Source organism: Macrosteles quadrilineatus, unplaced genomic scaffold (genome assembly GCF_028750875.1).
Source record: "Macrosteles quadrilineatus isolate MER2022 unplaced genomic scaffold, UCM_ALF_1.0 Scaffold_2__2_contigs__length_208266976, whole genome shotgun sequence".
NCBI classification, from domain to species: Eukaryota; Metazoa; Arthropoda; class Insecta; order Hemiptera; family Cicadellidae; genus Macrosteles; species Macrosteles quadrilineatus.
This window is the reverse complement of record NW_026542595.1, coordinates 76,872,371-76,889,984: the sequence shown is the minus strand read 5'-3', so window position 1 is coordinate 76,889,984 and position 17,614 is coordinate 76,872,371. Positions and strand designations below refer to the sequence as shown.

At 30.5% G+C, this 17,614-nt stretch overlaps 1 protein-coding gene across 1 annotated transcript in view; it reads left to right on the top strand.

Moving 5' to 3' along the window:
* Positions 1-5,774: 5,774 nt before the first annotated feature.
* LOC128984447 (uncharacterized) overlaps positions 5,775-17,614 on the top strand; it is a 92,782-nt gene continuing 80,942 nt past the window's right edge. The window contains exon 1 of the mRNA XM_054403767.1: positions 5,775-5,838. Coding sequence (XP_054259742.1) covers positions 5,775-5,838 — 64 coding nt within the window. The remainder of the gene's footprint in view (positions 5,839-17,614) is intronic.

Here is a 17,614-nt window from a genome sequence, read left to right as displayed (position 1 = left end):
GTAGATAAACTACGATCTTCCTCAAAAATACTAACATATATATCCGATAAATTACTTTGTTAAAGATAATCGAGGATTTAATACATAATAATATTAATTATACATGAAAATCATTCGTCGGATTAGTGTTCCATTTTATATGTTTTATTTTGTATATTTTTATATTGTAAGACATCTAGTAGGATTTGTATTAATTCACTTGGAAATGACCTTTGTTGGTTTACAGTTGTAGTTGGAGACATTTAAGTTGGTTTGTCAAATGTTTTAATAACGTATATCTTAAATTAATTTTCAATATATTCATTTACTCGTGATGTTTAATTGTGAATAGTTAATTTTACTGATCCTAATCAAATATCATCACAGCTCAATCATGGATATATTTTTTATCCAATCACCTTAAGTTTTTTTAAGATTTGATGACTGAAGCATCATATGTCCATCAGAACTATTTAGAATAACTATAACAATTATTGCAATACAGAGACCTATAAAAACTTTATGTTTAGAAATGCGACTTAAAACGTTATATAAGTACAGTAAGGATTCTGAAAAGACATTAAAAGGACAATAGGTAGTTAAGGTCCAGTTGTGATTGTGTGGGGTTCCGTGTATTCTAAACTTAAAGGATTTTACTCCGTGCGAGAAAAAAAAACTTGTATTAAACCTACTGAGTTTAAAAAAAACGGGTTTGATCGCTCTATTAATTATTTATAGTAAGATATGTAATCAACTGTAATTTATCAATGTAGAAATTCTAACTTAAGAATTATTTAATTATTAATTATTATTTATTAAATAACTATGGAATTAGGTGACATTCAATCACATCCCATCAAAGATTAATGTAAGACGATATCAATTTTTATTTAAAATAAAATCTTTAAATTTTAGCACAGAGTATAATACTTCTGAATAGTTCAATAATATTTATTTTTAGCCTGGTGTACAAGTAAAATATATCTATATAAGTTGAATGAATTTAAGTGCAAACGAATGTCTTATGTGAATCTTGACAAAACTTGAATTATCCTGAAAATTTAATTTTAACACTAAAGGCCCCATTTAATTTAGGGTTAAACCCAAATAACATCCATTCGATATAGGAAAATGAGGTTTTTTTGATATTTACACAAAAACTCAAACAGATACGAAGTAAGTGTAAATTACAAAGTTTAAGAATAAAAAAAAATAAAAAAAATATATAAAATGATGTGTCACTTGACATATGAAAATTTTGAGAAATGGGCATTTGCTAATTTTCAAAAATCATTTTATTGTTATTTTTACAATAAAAAAAACATTACTTGTAGCATATCACAGTAGCCTAAAGGTAATTTTATAACGAGTAAGAAAATTTAACCGGAGAAGGGCTAAGTGCATTGGTATAGGAAACACAGAGTATAAAAAAATTTGATTTTTCCCAATAAACTTCCGCCGTTTTGAAACAGAAAAAGATAATTAATTTCTGTTTTCGCAAAAATTTGTGTCTATTAAATACCTTTAAAACGGTTTTAACAATGACATATGTTTACTTTTGAAAATTCCGAGATTTGAACTAGTGACCCTAAGTGTTTGGCACACCCTGTATCGTAAAAATTTTAAACATATTTTTACGTTATTCTTTAGGATATTTGCTAGATTTTCTTTTTTCAGCCAATTTGTGCTTCTTCTGATCAATATTTTTGGCTATACTCGTAGTATTTTTACCATGACTTGTTCCAGCAGCTTTTGGATTTCTAGGATGGTTTTCAGTCTACCACAGTTTAACTCAGAAACTGCAGTACTTACTGCTGGTTCAAGTGTGTCTATTGAAACAAAGGTAGTCTTAACGCACTTGGACCAAATGACACCATGGAGAGCTTCATTAGCATTCTGGGTTTTTCTAGCAACACACACCTATTCAGCAGATTGTCTGATGTCAACCTTACTAAAGGAACAGCTTTACATAGTACAGAGGTATTGCATTCAATACTTTTTGGCTCAATGGTGTTTTTACCTTTTCAACGTGCTTTTCTGGGATTTGTTTATTAGTTGGTAAAACACCACTATTCTGCTCCTTCGGGGCGTAAGCTGTGCTTAGTTTCACATCAGTTTTTAACTTTAAGTTTTGACCTTAACTCAATTTTTAAATTTTTTGGACTTAAGGCCTTTTTTCCTAGTAGGGCAGAGTAGAGACACAATGGTAAATCGTTGCAAAAATAGCCTTTCTCATTTTAACAACACAGTTTAGATTGTTCTGAACAGCTTTTCTGTTATAGTTTGTTAGTTCATTTATCGTGGTTTCCTTTGACTGCCATAAGCTTTTCCACCCAGTGGTTCGCCTTTGCCGTGGTTGTTCCGTACAATAGTTATCAAACCAGTGACTAGTCTCTTTGCATAATAATTGTTCAGTAACTTAATTTTTTCTATTTATTTACCAAGGTATATTTCCATATATGACACATTCACGTAAGACTATCGTTATCGGATACCATTTTCGTATACTGCAGGTCAAAATCTTCCGATCTTTTCTAAAATTCCTCTGCTGTTGCCTTTTCCATAGCTGGCGAATATCCTTCGTAGTTTCTCCGACACATAGGTTTGTATTGTGTTGGATTTCGCATGCTTCAAACTCTTCAACATTTAGTTCTCTTTTTAGTTCTCACAAAGTCTGCAGTATTTTGACATCACGTGAAAGTCAATAACGAAGCCAGTAATTGCCTGTATACAACATCTTACTCCATATTTAGAGGTAAATCCTCTTTTTTGCCAGCTTCCATCGAAGCTAACACATACCTCCATAGGCTTAGCAGGTAGAACTTCATCCAGTTCAGCATAATACTTTCGAACTTGAGCCCCTGCTTGAGTGAGCGAAGTTTCCACGTTTTTATTTCGTGTTCCAGCAATTTTTTTTCTGTGGTACTGGTACGCATTGATTGTCATAGGCTTCATATTTAAGTTCATGCTGAAATTTCTACGCCTCTGTGGTCTTTCCCATACTAGATAATGCCTGAACAACCCTTCTGTTTACATCAAAAGGAGTTTTACCCGATGCTTAGCCACTGACGAGACGCGACAAACTCACAGGGTACTCTTCTCCACAATCGATGCACTGAACCATCAAGGATGAGGCATAGCCCAGAGTTGTTAAATTTTCTACACAAACAGACCTTTGAAGCCAGCTTGGACATGGAAAATGAGTTATGAACGATTTTAATATATCTTCATCAATAATTGCATATGTGGAAGCGGTCTCAACGGCTTCAATAAAATCATTAGGCCTATACGACTTGTGTAGTGCAAACCCTGTTGGAGTATTCTTAAGTTCATCAGGATCTAGACAATCACTTGGGTCCACATCTATTTCAATGTTTTCTTCAGAAATAAGATTGTCTTTAAGCAAGACCTAATACTAACATTGCTTCCAACAGACTGTGTTTTGCTTTGTAATTCATACCTATTCCATCTGCAACTTACCACTTTCTTGTTCCTAATACTCATACTTATCACACTCTTTTTCTTTCTCCCCATAAAAAAAAAATAATAATAATTAAAGATCAATTCTTAAATAAAAACTCACTTTTTGGAGACATAAACACTCAATGTTTGTAATTGATACATAACCCTGTAAGTTTCGCAAGGAAAACATCAATACTCAGCTGATAAAAAAAATTCCCTATATGTTTTGTATTTTTTAATTTTTGTTTGTTTTGTTTTTGCCTGATGGGACATTTTTTATTTAGAGTGTACTAGTAGTGTGTAGTTGTTATAAATACTATAAAAAGGGTGAAAATCTATCTATACCTATTTAATACGCTAGCAGGTTTTTTTGTGACAATTACTCCTCCAAAACTACTGAACCGATTGACATGTTTTTGGTGTTATTGGAAAGAGCGTAAGTTGTGTAGGGAATTTTCTTTTTAGGGAAATAATTAGAGAGTGAGGCCCTGGGACCCTTTTAAATTTTCGTGTTCCTCCATAAAAGTAACATGGGAAACAAACATTGTTTGAAACTCCAGCTATTGTTAGAAATTTAAAGTGAGAAGAAAAACATATGTCAATTGTAAACAGTAAATAAGTTTGCTACAAACATTATTAACTTGGTTAAAATGAAATATTTACTATTTGAATTTGGGTCAGCGTAAACATAACAATGGAAAAAAGCGAGAGAGCCTGGATGAATTTATATACTAAAAAGAAAACTGAATTAACACTGTGCTGCAGTTTTTAGTAATTATTGAAAGAGTTGATTTGCAAACAATGGAAGCATCGGAAATTAATAGAACACCACCAAGGAGTAGAAATAGAAATAATGCAATTTTTCTTTTTTTAGAATTTATAATCGTTATTATGGACATTCTAATGCAGCTATGAATAATGTTATTAATTTGTAGAAAACATTAAAAAACAAGATCTGCTTTAGAAAAATGATTAGATATTTACAAAAAAATGTTGATCACATCGATCTGTTATGTATATATTGAGTATTTCCATAATCTTTGAGTCGAACCTTTTAAAGTCATCAGAAATTGTGACTGTTATTCGTCTATAAAAAAAAAAAACCTCCTGTAAGACTTAGCAATTGCTCGAATTCAATCAACAGGTACACTAGTATTTTTTAAAACTACCATTTTGTGCGGTGAATGCGAAAACCGCGAATTTTGTTTTTCTGCATAGCAAGGTATAATATTTATGTTACGCCATTTAAAGTTGATAAAAACTGCGAAATGTGGTTTTAAGTATTCAGGAATAAACCAGTAAAAATTAGGTGTAAAGAAATTTGAAAATTTTTAAGATTTTGGCCATTTTATAACGTGTTTATTAGCTCGCGATCGATTTTAAACCAACCTCCCGACGATTTAGAGACTTGAATCTTGAAACATAGCTCACAAATGGATGTCAATGCGATATTTAATCATTTTATTTTTATATTACTCTTGGGCTACGCCCCATCGGCGTCCAAATAATAATGTTTACTTTTTGGAAGAATGTAGTAAATATTTGAATTATAAAGTAAGCTGTAAAGTACTTTAATTTGACAATTTGTTCAAAGAGCAGAGATTAAGAGGTACAGGTTTTGCTCCCGAGAGATTTGTTTGTTTTATGATTATGATAATAGTAGCAAAATATGTGTTTACATTAAAAAAGGTTTGGTTATGTACGTATAAGCTATACAATTTATTTTTTACATATTTACACATTTAACACTATAAAGTATAAAATAATTTATAAATATGTGGAGAGAATAAATACTTGTAAGATTTAAACTAAAATCGTGGGACGCATGCAATAGATAATAAGAATTCAAAAGATTAAGATAATCATAAATTAGCTATATCATGCGTCCTACGTTTTTCGTTTTAAATCTTACAAGTATTTATTCTCTCCACATATTTATAAATTGTTTTCTACTTTTTTGTGCGTTTAGAAACGTGGTATCCTTAAGAAATAATATACAAGCCACATGAAAATAACATTTCGGGAAGAAAACTTATTTAACTTTATTTCCTAATAACTCAAATTTTGCATGTCAATTTCAGTGTGTAGCAATATTAAAAGTCCAACCTGTTTAAATGGTTTTCCTTAAATGACTTGGCTTGAAATTATTTGATTTTTCCATTTTTAGGTAGAAATAATGCTGCCATCTATCACATTAATAATGTTCCGAATCCAAATCTTTTGTAAGGAAATTTGGTTAAATCGTTAGTTATATCTGTGTTGTGTGGGGGAGGCGGGTACGGCAGGTGGGGAGGCATTATAAGCCGCTACCTCGGGGACGGCACTCAGTCGTCATGTTTGCCGCCTCCTGTATCTGCCTGCTGGCCGCCGCCGTCTCCGCCGCCGCCAACCCTGACGGTACGTACAAGGTGGAGAGAAGATGACGATTGTACTACAGGACGAGATTAATGTCAACTGTTGTTCTACGTTTCATACATACAAGAACGGTCGAAGGCGTATATTATTTGGAAACTACTTGAAAACGCGTTTGATTTTTATTTTGTTTATCTGGATGAAAAAAAAAACTTAATAATATATCGACTCGTACTTAAGGAACAGTATCTTTTTCGCTAGTTTGATGAAAATTACCCTTACATAATCGTTACAAATTATTTTCCTCCGTTTGGTTTCCATTCTTAGAAAAGATTAGATTTTTTAAAATTAAGTTTTTCGAGTTTCACAATGCAATTTTTTTTAAAGGTTAAAATTTTCTGTTTTATGTTCTGACTTCAAACATAAAACGTAGTATCTAGAGATTTGAATTCTGATTTCAATTTTAAGAGTATTTTACAGATTTACCTTGAAATCTGTACAGCTGACTCTATACATACTGACCGTTACAAACAAATGCATTCATTTAAAATTAAACATACATAGACCTAAAACTAATAAAAATATTATTGCACATCTTATTTTTTATATCTCCCTAAATAACTCTGTCTTGTACAATTCGATTTCTTTGTTTATTGGTTGGACTCTTAACTATTGAAAGTTTAAAACTATTACTTATCCTTTTTAGGGTTAGGGATTTAAAGATGAATTTCAACTTTAAGAGCATATGCCGATTTCTCGTTTGATTTCAAAAGACGGCCTTCATTTCCTATCATAGAAATTATTTATAGTTTATCGATATCAAAAAACGATCCCAAATCCTTTTACAGATATGTTTTCCTCCAATGAATTTATTTGAAAGTGTTTATGAATTTTGAAGAGTTAGGGTGTTCGATCTATTTAGTATGTGTTTGTGTATTGCTATTTATTGAGGAAGTTGTGCAGACTTTAACTGTTCAATCCTTGTGTACTTTGTACAGTTACAAAAAAATCGTTTTCAAATGGCTGTTTTATTTTACACTAATTCTAGAATCAGTTACAGGGAATTTTCGATTAAAATAGTATCACTGTACAGGTGCATTAAATTCATGATATCCGAACTATAATTTATTTTATTTCAGTGAAACCATGGTAAATTTTTAGATTTGAATAAAATGATTTAAATGCAATAATGGTGAAAACTGTTACACCATAGTCCTTTGAAAATACAATTTTTTCACACGTTGTTATTATCATGGGATAAAATCGTCTTGGCTATTAAAACAATACATTTTGACTTTGATTCCACTTTTACGAATGTAACTCTAACGTAAAATATGAAAAGACTTATAAGAAAGAAGATATTCGCAAGATCACTCTATTAGACCAAAGATATACATATTGAAATATTGAGGCATGATAACCAGAGGGTTCTTTCTGCAATTATTATAATTTTGACACTTAGCGTAATAAACTTACAAAACTTAAGCTTCAAAAATATTAAAATGCTTTAAATAAGACGATTAAAAAAATTCAAAACCCAGACAGAAAATTTTGTCTCACAATTCATTGTTGCATGTTTATAAGACTAACAAAAGTTAATTGTTATAATCTGCATCGATTGTTGGCACCCACTTAATCAACAAAGAAAATATAAAATAAGGAAATAATCTCCAAAGATGTTTTAACAGCTTTATTTTAACAGTTTTATTCAGTGTAATGATACTGATTTCACTCAATTTTTCCACAAAACAAAATTTTTGTATGTTTGGAATAAAACCGTTATAAATCAATTATTATTAATTAAATAACAATTGTAAACAATTAGTGATACATTATAATTTGATGTCTTGATATCTTGTCCAAAGGCATTTTCTTCTATAACTTTTAGTGAGATTGTGGCATCGAGGTAGCCTCAACTGGTAGGTAATGGTTTAGTTGTATCACTAGTATTTCTCTTTTTTGCCTTTTCGTTTTGTTTGTAAACCTTGCCTCGACGTTAGTATTGGATGAAAATACTTCTTTATTGATACGAACATGAGGGCCACATGGTCTTTTCTTCCAGTTAACCTGATCCACTTTTTTCTTGTATCTACGCAAGTGGCATTTTTAATTAATTTAATTTAAACAAATAAATCCTTCTTGATGTTTGAATGGATTTTATCGACTTCCTGTATATAATGATTTCATGGCAATATTATTATATTTATTTTTTTAAATTGCTACTGAGCTATATTGCTCTGTTTGAAAGTTTTTAACTGTATCAGACTATGAACGAATTGAGTTTGGTGAAAAGGAAAATCAAGTGTCTATTCAAATCCACATCAAACCTTATATAAATAATATTTTACTTTCCTAATACTCTATTTAATAAATCAAATCTTAAAGTTTAATTACATTTTTTAAATACAATTTTCCCCCTACATTTTTTATACAAAGATTCTTTTGGTTTATAAAATACTATGAAAATCTGTATAAACACGGCTTTTACTTGCAGGAAACGTGGAATGGGTTAATGCATGCACTTTTAGAACTCTTTTTTACTAATCTGCGTTTTTTACTATAAATTAGATGTTTCAAATGGAATAATATGGTTTTGAATTTATAGAGTTTTTTTTACGATAATCGTAAAATCAGATAATATGAAAAATAAGAAACGCAACATAAAAAAAAATTTGATAGTTAAATCATACATGTCCAAAACCAAGTAATACTGACTTTTATGTAAAATAAATGTTGTTAGTAAGAGATATTATATATCTTCGATATCTCTGGAGATTATTTCCTCAATAGAACTTACAATTTCTGTAAAATTTGTATTTCGCATGTTTCAAATGGTGAACCTAATAATATGAGGACCCTGTCTATCTAATGGTCCGTCGTTACTTTATTGTTGTACGCCAATGTTTTTCCTTGCATTTTTTTTTACATATGAGAATTCCTTAACTTTTAACAACTATTATACAAAAAAATCTTTTACAATTAGAGGGTACACTTTTTATTACTGATATATTAGTCGTGAGTACATTTATGTACAATTTAAAAATTACATCTTGTACTTGTAACATTCACATACAATATGATAATGACATAATCTAAAGTGGGAATTGTAAAATTATTTCTGTTTATAACCATTATACTTTTTTAAAATAAAACAATTGAGTTATTATATTTTATAACTTCCATGCTTTTGTTTGCAAACCCTTGCATGCTGTAGAATAAAGAATCGTGTCTTCAAGTCCGAAGTTTAAACTTTTGCATAATATATATACATATAAGGAATAAATGTGGAATACATTTTATAGGAATTCAAAAGTATATAAAATGAATGATTCATTGTGTTAAATAGATCAGATATCTTTAAAACTAAAGTTCTAATTAAAATTAGGTCTAATTACTCTAGTTTATCCTACCTCTACAATTTTCTGATACAAGGGTAGACGCCTTCTTTAGTGACGGAGAATTAATATTTTGTGGACCCATTTCTTGCCTAAGACACACTAGACTATGATCTAAACCTTGGAAAATTATACAAACCCAATCATATTCTTGCACATCCACCAGTGTACTTGACTGAGACGGTCCCGGGACTGACAATGGTCTAAGCAACTATCAGGAAGTAAAAATTATAACAGTAAATAATCTAGCAAGAGACTAGTTTTCCAATTTTAAGTATATAACAAAAGCGAAAGCTGTTGATCATTATCCTAAGTTATTATCTAAATTTAGTTTAAGTGCTGTAAACAGAACACTAACTTGTTTTAACGAATAACATAACGTACCTTGACATTTCTATGTAATGGTTAACCCGTTTTTATTACGGACACTAAAGTAAAATAAACTCTAACTAACGGCCCCTTGTACTTGTTTTCGGTGAAAATATACAAAACAAGTACATGTATGTTTAGAGAATTGACGCTCTTTGAGTCAGATGCTTTGCGTGTGAGATCATTTATCTTTCGTACAATCGTCGGTGCGATCGCTTCTAGGGGTTTTCTGTTAGAATTATATCAGACACTATCGAACGCGCATTAAGAATACAATGTTTGAAACATCGTCGTGTCTTATCCTTAACTTTGCTCAACAATGCGCTAAGGGAACTCTCTGTTTTCGATAAATTTCTTAATGTTTTTGTTTCCCGGCTTTGTGGGTGTTTCTTGACGACCAGTGTAGCTTTGGGGCGTATGTTACAGTTGTCTATTTCCGAACTCATTCTCGGCAACATATTAAAAGATTTTTAAGACTGTTGTTTACAAATTTTTTATGTTATGGGTTACTTAATTATTGCATTGGTAATATACAGTGATTTGTATGTACTATATTTATTTACTTGTTCACTGAAATGGCGATAAACCACGGTTATTCCATGAAATAGCGCATTTAACCATATGAAACTATTTAATTTGGTTACAAATAGTTTCCTGATTAAATTAAATAAATAAACAGATCACTCGCAGAAGCATCGACTCGGCAACATTTCAATCACTGGGGGCATAATGCACCTATCTACTATTTAATTTCAATTACAGTCGGATATGATTGATGCATCATTTGTTTGTCCACAGGTCGATAGAAATGGTGGCACACATTCTTTTATTTATAGATTTTAGAATAGAAAAAAACATTATATGCAATTCTTTATAACATAATGAAAAACATAATGACTATTGATTATTAATTAATTATTAATGAACATAATGATTAGTAGAACATAATGTTATGTTTTTTTTCAGAAAAATGTACCATCAACTAAAAAAAAAACTTACTAATTTTGACAGTAAATTATATTTTACCAATTATAATAAAAAGACATTTTTTTTTACTTAGAATTGTTACCTTTAACTTGCTGAAGGATATAAAAACAGGATAAAACATATATACAAAACATATAAATCTTTATATGTACACACATTAAGTAGGGGCTACGCAAAGATTTTTAGTTATTTACTTGAACTTAAAATCATAAAACATGTTCTAAACTATGACTTTATGAAAATATATAACATTATTTCATTTTTCTTTAACCAAAATAACATATACATGAATTGGTCATGTCATTTAACAAAACATACATTTTCTTGATTTCAATAAGAAATAATAACTGTCTTGTGTTGACAATCCCACTGTCTGCTTAGCTCCTGAGTTAACCAAAGTGAACCGTTTGGGAATTATTACAACTTGCACTTGAAGCTTCAAATTCTTGAATATGGTTCATACATGAAATGGCCTCGCAAACTTTGCAAATAACAGAACATTGAATACCGCTTCTCAGGCATGTACTTTGCTGGGTGGAACAGCTTCCTTCACATGAGCACGAAAAAAGATTCAGAATGTCGTCAGGAGCTGGTTCTAAGGTGCTTTTAACCGGCTATAGACAACAAAAACATGTCCTAATATGCTAAATATCTTATAAAGGTGGTTCTATTGACATAGATTGACGCCGTGTATTCCTTGAAAACGACTTCACAAATGACCTCAATTCGTGAATCATGGATTATATATAAATCCCACCTCCCCATCCCCTAAAAACCACGTTCCTTCTTCGGGACTCTAAGGGGCTCATCGGATATTCACTTCTATTGGTGAAACGTAGTTAAAACCAAAGTTTGATCTCTGAAATGTACAATATTTTGACAACATGGCGTCAAACATAATCTTACTACTGTCAATGCTGGTTCATGTCCCTTCTTATTCAGAGACCTGTGACCTTTACGTTGCCAGGTTTTGTCAAAAACACCCAATGTCCCTGGGTTCTAATGTAACTTCAGACACGGTCCGCTTTTCCTCTTCAGTAATCAGCCTATTCCCTTCTACAGCACCCTCTAGAGCATTTTTCATAGAATCTAAAGCCAGACTTTTACACTTGTCACGTAGCACGGTGATATACGGGTTATATTTTGTGGAAGGTGGTGGACGATTAAGTATTCCACACAAGGTTTGTCCAGCGAGAAGCCACTTTCCAATACATCGTAGACCTTAGCCTCATATTTACATCAAAATATGTTTTATTTATACCAGACTCTGTAGATTCCTTACTATTGCTAAAATTAAAAATATCCTTTTATTTTTTAAATGTATAAAATAAACTAAAATATTTCTTATGTCCTAGCCTTTACGTTTTTAAGGGTCGTTTCATTAGATCAAGATTCGCAATATTAATAGAGTTTCGAAATGTTTAAGACTTCTTTTTACTGACGAAAATTTAAGCATTTAATCACATGTTAAGGCAACAAAGTTCTCGATAAAGATATTGTAACTAGTTATAGTAACTTGCAACGTGTTTGGACCACATTAGAAACAGTATTTTTGTAAGTAAATACGAATCATAAATCAGATTTTTTGTTAACGAATGCGGTTAAAAATTAGATGATTCGTATTGCGTATTTTTACTCTTAAAGGTTCTTCTTGGTTCTTGGTTCTTTAATTCTCCGGTAACGGCGTTTTGATTTTAATCTTAGCACTGTTATCTCAGCACTTTTTGGGAGGATTATCAAAGGAGTTCTTAGTTAACGCCTTACGACGTATGCAAATGCATCTAAACTTTGAATGGATAATTGAATCACGTAAATCAAGCCGTAAAGTCGTGTTCTGTCTAAACTCAGTTATTTAACATATGAAGTCCTTAAAAAACCCTTAATGATCCAAGTATAAACTACTAATCGCAAAGTATGAGTGCAGCCAGTAACAATTAAACCGTTCAATAAAAGGAATCACGACAGAAAGTAAATGTTAATTTTATATTCAACTGTACAGCAAATATGACAGTTCTAGTTTATTCGATACTGTTATGGAGTAAAGTTAATATCTCTACTCTTATGAGTCATTTTCTATATGAAACTTGGTAAAGAAAGATTTGCCGTCCATAAAATGGTTACACATATTCACGCTCATAAATAAGAAAAATGACACATTTTAAAATCCAAATTATTTAAAGAGAATATTTTTAATGAATTATTCTCCAATTAAGTATGCTTTGAAACTGGAATCTGCCTTTTTAAATGTGAGTTATGTCAAACTAAAATATCTTAATCATTTTTTTAATACAACTTTTTTCTCAAATTATTCCAGTGGGCGTATTAATTGCCATATTAAAAATTATTAACATCTTGATTGAAAAGTAATGAAAATTAATGAAGTAAAGCAAGTTAGTAGACAAGTACCTGCTTGATATATTTTAATATATATTCTGCATAACATGCCGAATAAAATGAGGAATAATGCTGTTCGTCACAAGACTTATAAAATTTTTTATACCTGGTTAAGTACGTTTACTTCTACTGTGCTTAGCCGCAGTCATGTTTTTTTGAGTAGAAGACTGTCTTGATGATATTTGCTGTGTCACATTTCTGTCTTTTATAACTTATTCAAGTTTATTAGTTTAAAGGCCTTATCACTGTAAGATACTTAGTAGAAAAAGTTATAATTTTTTTTACTTTTCCACTTTTATGACCCTTATGTCATTGAACCTATTGTCATTGAATGGAAGTTTTCATAATTTACGTTGAAATTAGGAGTTAACTGAGACAACAGGTCATACATTCATAAAAAAAACTCCTGTAATTCAGTTGATGTCCTTTATATTGAGTGACCTTTTTGTAGTTATAATAAGAGCTACATAATGCTCTTCTTTACTTGCTTCTCAATGACAGACTGTGCATTAACGCCTTCATTTTGACTATGGTCAGATATTTGCCTTCCATAAAATTTCTTTATCTTTATAACTACTAATCTACAGGGATTGTAATTATCTCACGGTTAATAAGATTTTTTTCCAAATTTAAATCGTTAATTGACGTTAAATGTTATCGTTTAATCGGACAATTAATTTGTCTTTACGTTAAATGACACCACAAGATAATTTTTCAAAGTTAAACTGGTTCCAAAGTTAAAAGTTGTGTGTTCTATAATATTGGAAAATGGCGGCCGTTCTTTAAAAAAGGTTTGAATTATTTTTATGTCATTAAAAGTAGTTGAAGTTCTCCATTTAATGTTCTCTCTAAATCTAATAGTTTCTGAGATACCGATGGTGGTAATTAGTTGTTCACCCTGTATCTTTTCTTTTGATGACCACAATAGTTGTTGGTATATAACATCTAGATGTTTGCCCTCAGATTTTATAACTTTTGCTCTAAGATACTCAAACATATTTTAGAACATAAGAAGATTTTTCATCGGCTCCCCTTTTTCCTTACTCTCTCGCCACATAAAGCATTCCGAGTTTCCAGACTTCATGTCATGTATAGTTAAATTGACCTCGATGAGTATTAAGAAATAATAAAAAGTATAAATTTCTTCTTTTGAAAACACAGCTTGTAGGTAATTAATAGCTACAACTGTACTTTTTCTCTAGTTTTTTTTCTGCACCTTTTACTTGTCAGGAGAGGTTCTTTTCAATAATATGACACTTCAATTTCTCTACTAGATATTTGTTTATAATTTTCAGCTAAATTTTTCACCGAAAAGTCCTAGTGCAACAACATGTATGTTTTTTATCTTCGTGTTTGACACATTCTTTTGTGAGCAAAATGTTTTTCTCGTAGTTAGAGAATAATAAGGGCATTAGTGCTCCTGGGACAGACAGGGTATAATTTTGAACTCAAATATTTTGATCAAGCTAAATCGTATATTTTAATAGATACTAAATCTAAGATTTTCTATAAGCTCAGCTGTACGGAAACGGGATACAAATTTTCGTATACTGAGTGGCGATAAAATAACTTGAATGTAATGTAACTCATTGACAACTCACGAGAAATGCATTGCAAAACTCAAAACATTTTACAAACACCCTTCTTCAAATCATATTGAATTAACTGTTTGATTAATTCAAGCTGTTAAAATTAATTTTGAACTGCATATATTTACACTATCCTTACAAAATGTTTCACGAGTGGCCGCCCGCGCTCGTATTTGTTTAACGACCGAGTCATTTATCAACCGCTGCGCGAGTGTTTAATGTGTAATTATTTTGGTCAATTGAGGGCAAATTAATGATTTTCTCTTATATCTTGGTACAATAACATTCCCGAATGTGGGAAAAGTAACTTATTATACGTCCATCGTCCATCTAGCGGCACATTCACACAGGGTTGCCAACAGTTTCCCTAGGGCTAATTTGTATTCATGTTTGGACGAATTTTACCTTTGTACGAAGATTGCTTTGTAAAAAGTTTGTTATTTAACTTGATTTGTAAGTTGAAAATTAGATCGATAAGGGTGACACGATACAACGAAGAGGTTATAACAATCGTTACAAAAGGGTTTGTTCAAATAAAACTTGCAAGGATATTTATTTATTTTTACTATGTTAAATCTTAAGACACCATAAAATATTTAGGTTTTTTTTTATAATTTTCAATCTTACAAAACAAAATTTAAATTTTTATTTTACTGATGGATAAGTAATCTCGATTCAAGTTTATTTTAAAGCTAATGAAGGTAAAAAAGTAACTACGGCCTACATAATATGCAAATCATGTTACTCTTAGTTTTGGAATAAAAGATAAAAATCAATCCATTGTTTAAAGTACTTTTAGTTACCTCATTCCCGAATGATGTGGTCTTATTCCTTCACGCTCACGCAATTATGCGATCTTCTTGCCGTTCCAGAGTTTGCTTTTACTGTTTTGAAAAGGGAACCGAATTTTGGGATGTTGATTTAACTCTTGGACCAGAGTAAATAATGAAATGATATTGCATTCTGCTTATAATATTAGGAAGTACTACATATTCTGGCAAATGTTTTGTAGTTGTTTTATCTATTAAATATTTTTATCTAATTACTGTAGAACAATAAAAATACATTGATTTATACACTTTTCTTTACTTGTGAACCTCCAGTACGTCGCTTTAAAAGTTTGCCCTTTATTATTAATTAATAATCATTCTTCTAGTAACTACCTTCACTGTCCACACTGTGTTTTGTTAATCTTATATCGTCATAATCTGTGCGCTTTCATGGGATAATCTTATTTATTTATTTTAATTTGCAAAGGCGTCCATATATTTTGCAAGCTGTAAAACGTGGTGAAGTACTTTCAAATTTAATTTAAGTAAGAAATGTTTTTCTTACGATAATAAAAACTTCTGACCATAAATATACATATTTATTTTGTCTTCTTGTTACTATCTCAGGCGTTGCTTTAAACTTTATGCTGTAAGTTTATAAACCAAGATAGTGCCGCTATGAATTGAAATGTGTACCTCAAAAACGGTATATTAAAATCTTTATTTGAAAACATTTGAAAACTTCTGATATTATTTTTTGTTTTAATTTTATTTTTCTCAAATTATTTCTAAATTAAATCTCTTCTTAATAATTGAACAGAGTAAGAAGTATAAATAAAAAAAATTATAAACCCCACATTGTAATTAACCTAACCCTGTTTGTTGACTGGAACTAATTTTATGTCTTAAGTAAAAAAAAAAAAAAAAAAAAAAAAAAAATTGGATTAAAAGTAGACTTGAAAAATGTCTTCTTTTAGTTTAAATTCAGACCGTTCTTTTGTTATTTAAGTATACGTAAATTCAAAATGCTGCATGTTAAACATGAGCAGGTTTGACAACAATAATCGGAAATACCTGGATGATTATTGCAATTTTGATTTTATGACAATATCTAAACAATAATATTATTTTGAGTCCCATGTATTTATCATCTAAATATTTAAATGATGGATTCTGACAAAGCTGAGCCGAAAAACATATACCTGAACTAACTAATCTAATATAGGCTACTTTGACATGAGGTTACAAGATAAAATTTCTCTGGTTCTTTTTTCTCTTGTGACTTTTATTTGTTAAGTCATTAGACATATACAATCAGAAAAAATCAAATACTCGTTTGGGTAAACTAACGTAGTTTAAAATATAACTTAAACTGATCTGAGATAAAAAGATCCATAGTTAAAAACTTTTTACTATTTATAATCGTGTAGATTCATGTTTAGATAATTTTTTTTAAATCACATGTGGATAGCAATAACTGAAAAATTTACATTGTTTTAAATTTTTGTTATATTTGGGACCCATTTTTTTAAATTTTTATTTCATCTACTTTAAATGTTTAAAGATGCAGATTTTTTTCAAATCTTTTTATAGCTTTGTCACAGTTCCGACAAAGCAGCATTCGTTTAACATTATTATAACCTTTAAATAGCTTTACTCTTCATAATCACATTATTTCCTTTACCTTAAACGTCATCTCAAATTTTATGTAAGTGTGGAATTCAGTGTATTTCGATTAAATAAATTTAAGCTTATCAGCGTTGCGTTTTACTGATAATGTTGGTTAGCCTGGAGGACTTCAATACTATCGAATAAAGCCGTGACAAACCAACCCGACTGTCATCAACAAGGTTACAGATATGCTATTGTTGCACCACCTACATTGTGTTTGCATGTGTGTGAGTGTACCTATTTGTTACTCACACTAGAGCATACGCCTCGATCACGTAAGGGTGATTGCATTGGATTATTCACACGTACTAATTCAATATATATAGTAAATGTGATGTTTTATATGGCGTTATTTGAACGTTTACAACGTGTAAAAAAAAGATGAAACAATAAAACTAACTTATCTTTTATTAACACTCATGCTGTGTTGATGAACATCAAAAATCAAAGTATTTATCATCTACAAATATTTTGTAGTAAAAAAGAAACTGCATTAACTGAATGGAAACGCAAGCTGGTACTTTACGTGAGTTATAAAAATATATCAGTTAATTAAATACAACTATAATCTTCTGCGAACATTACCCACAAAATAATTATTATCATAAACTGTAATGCAATAGTGTATTTCGTTACTAGTCCGGAA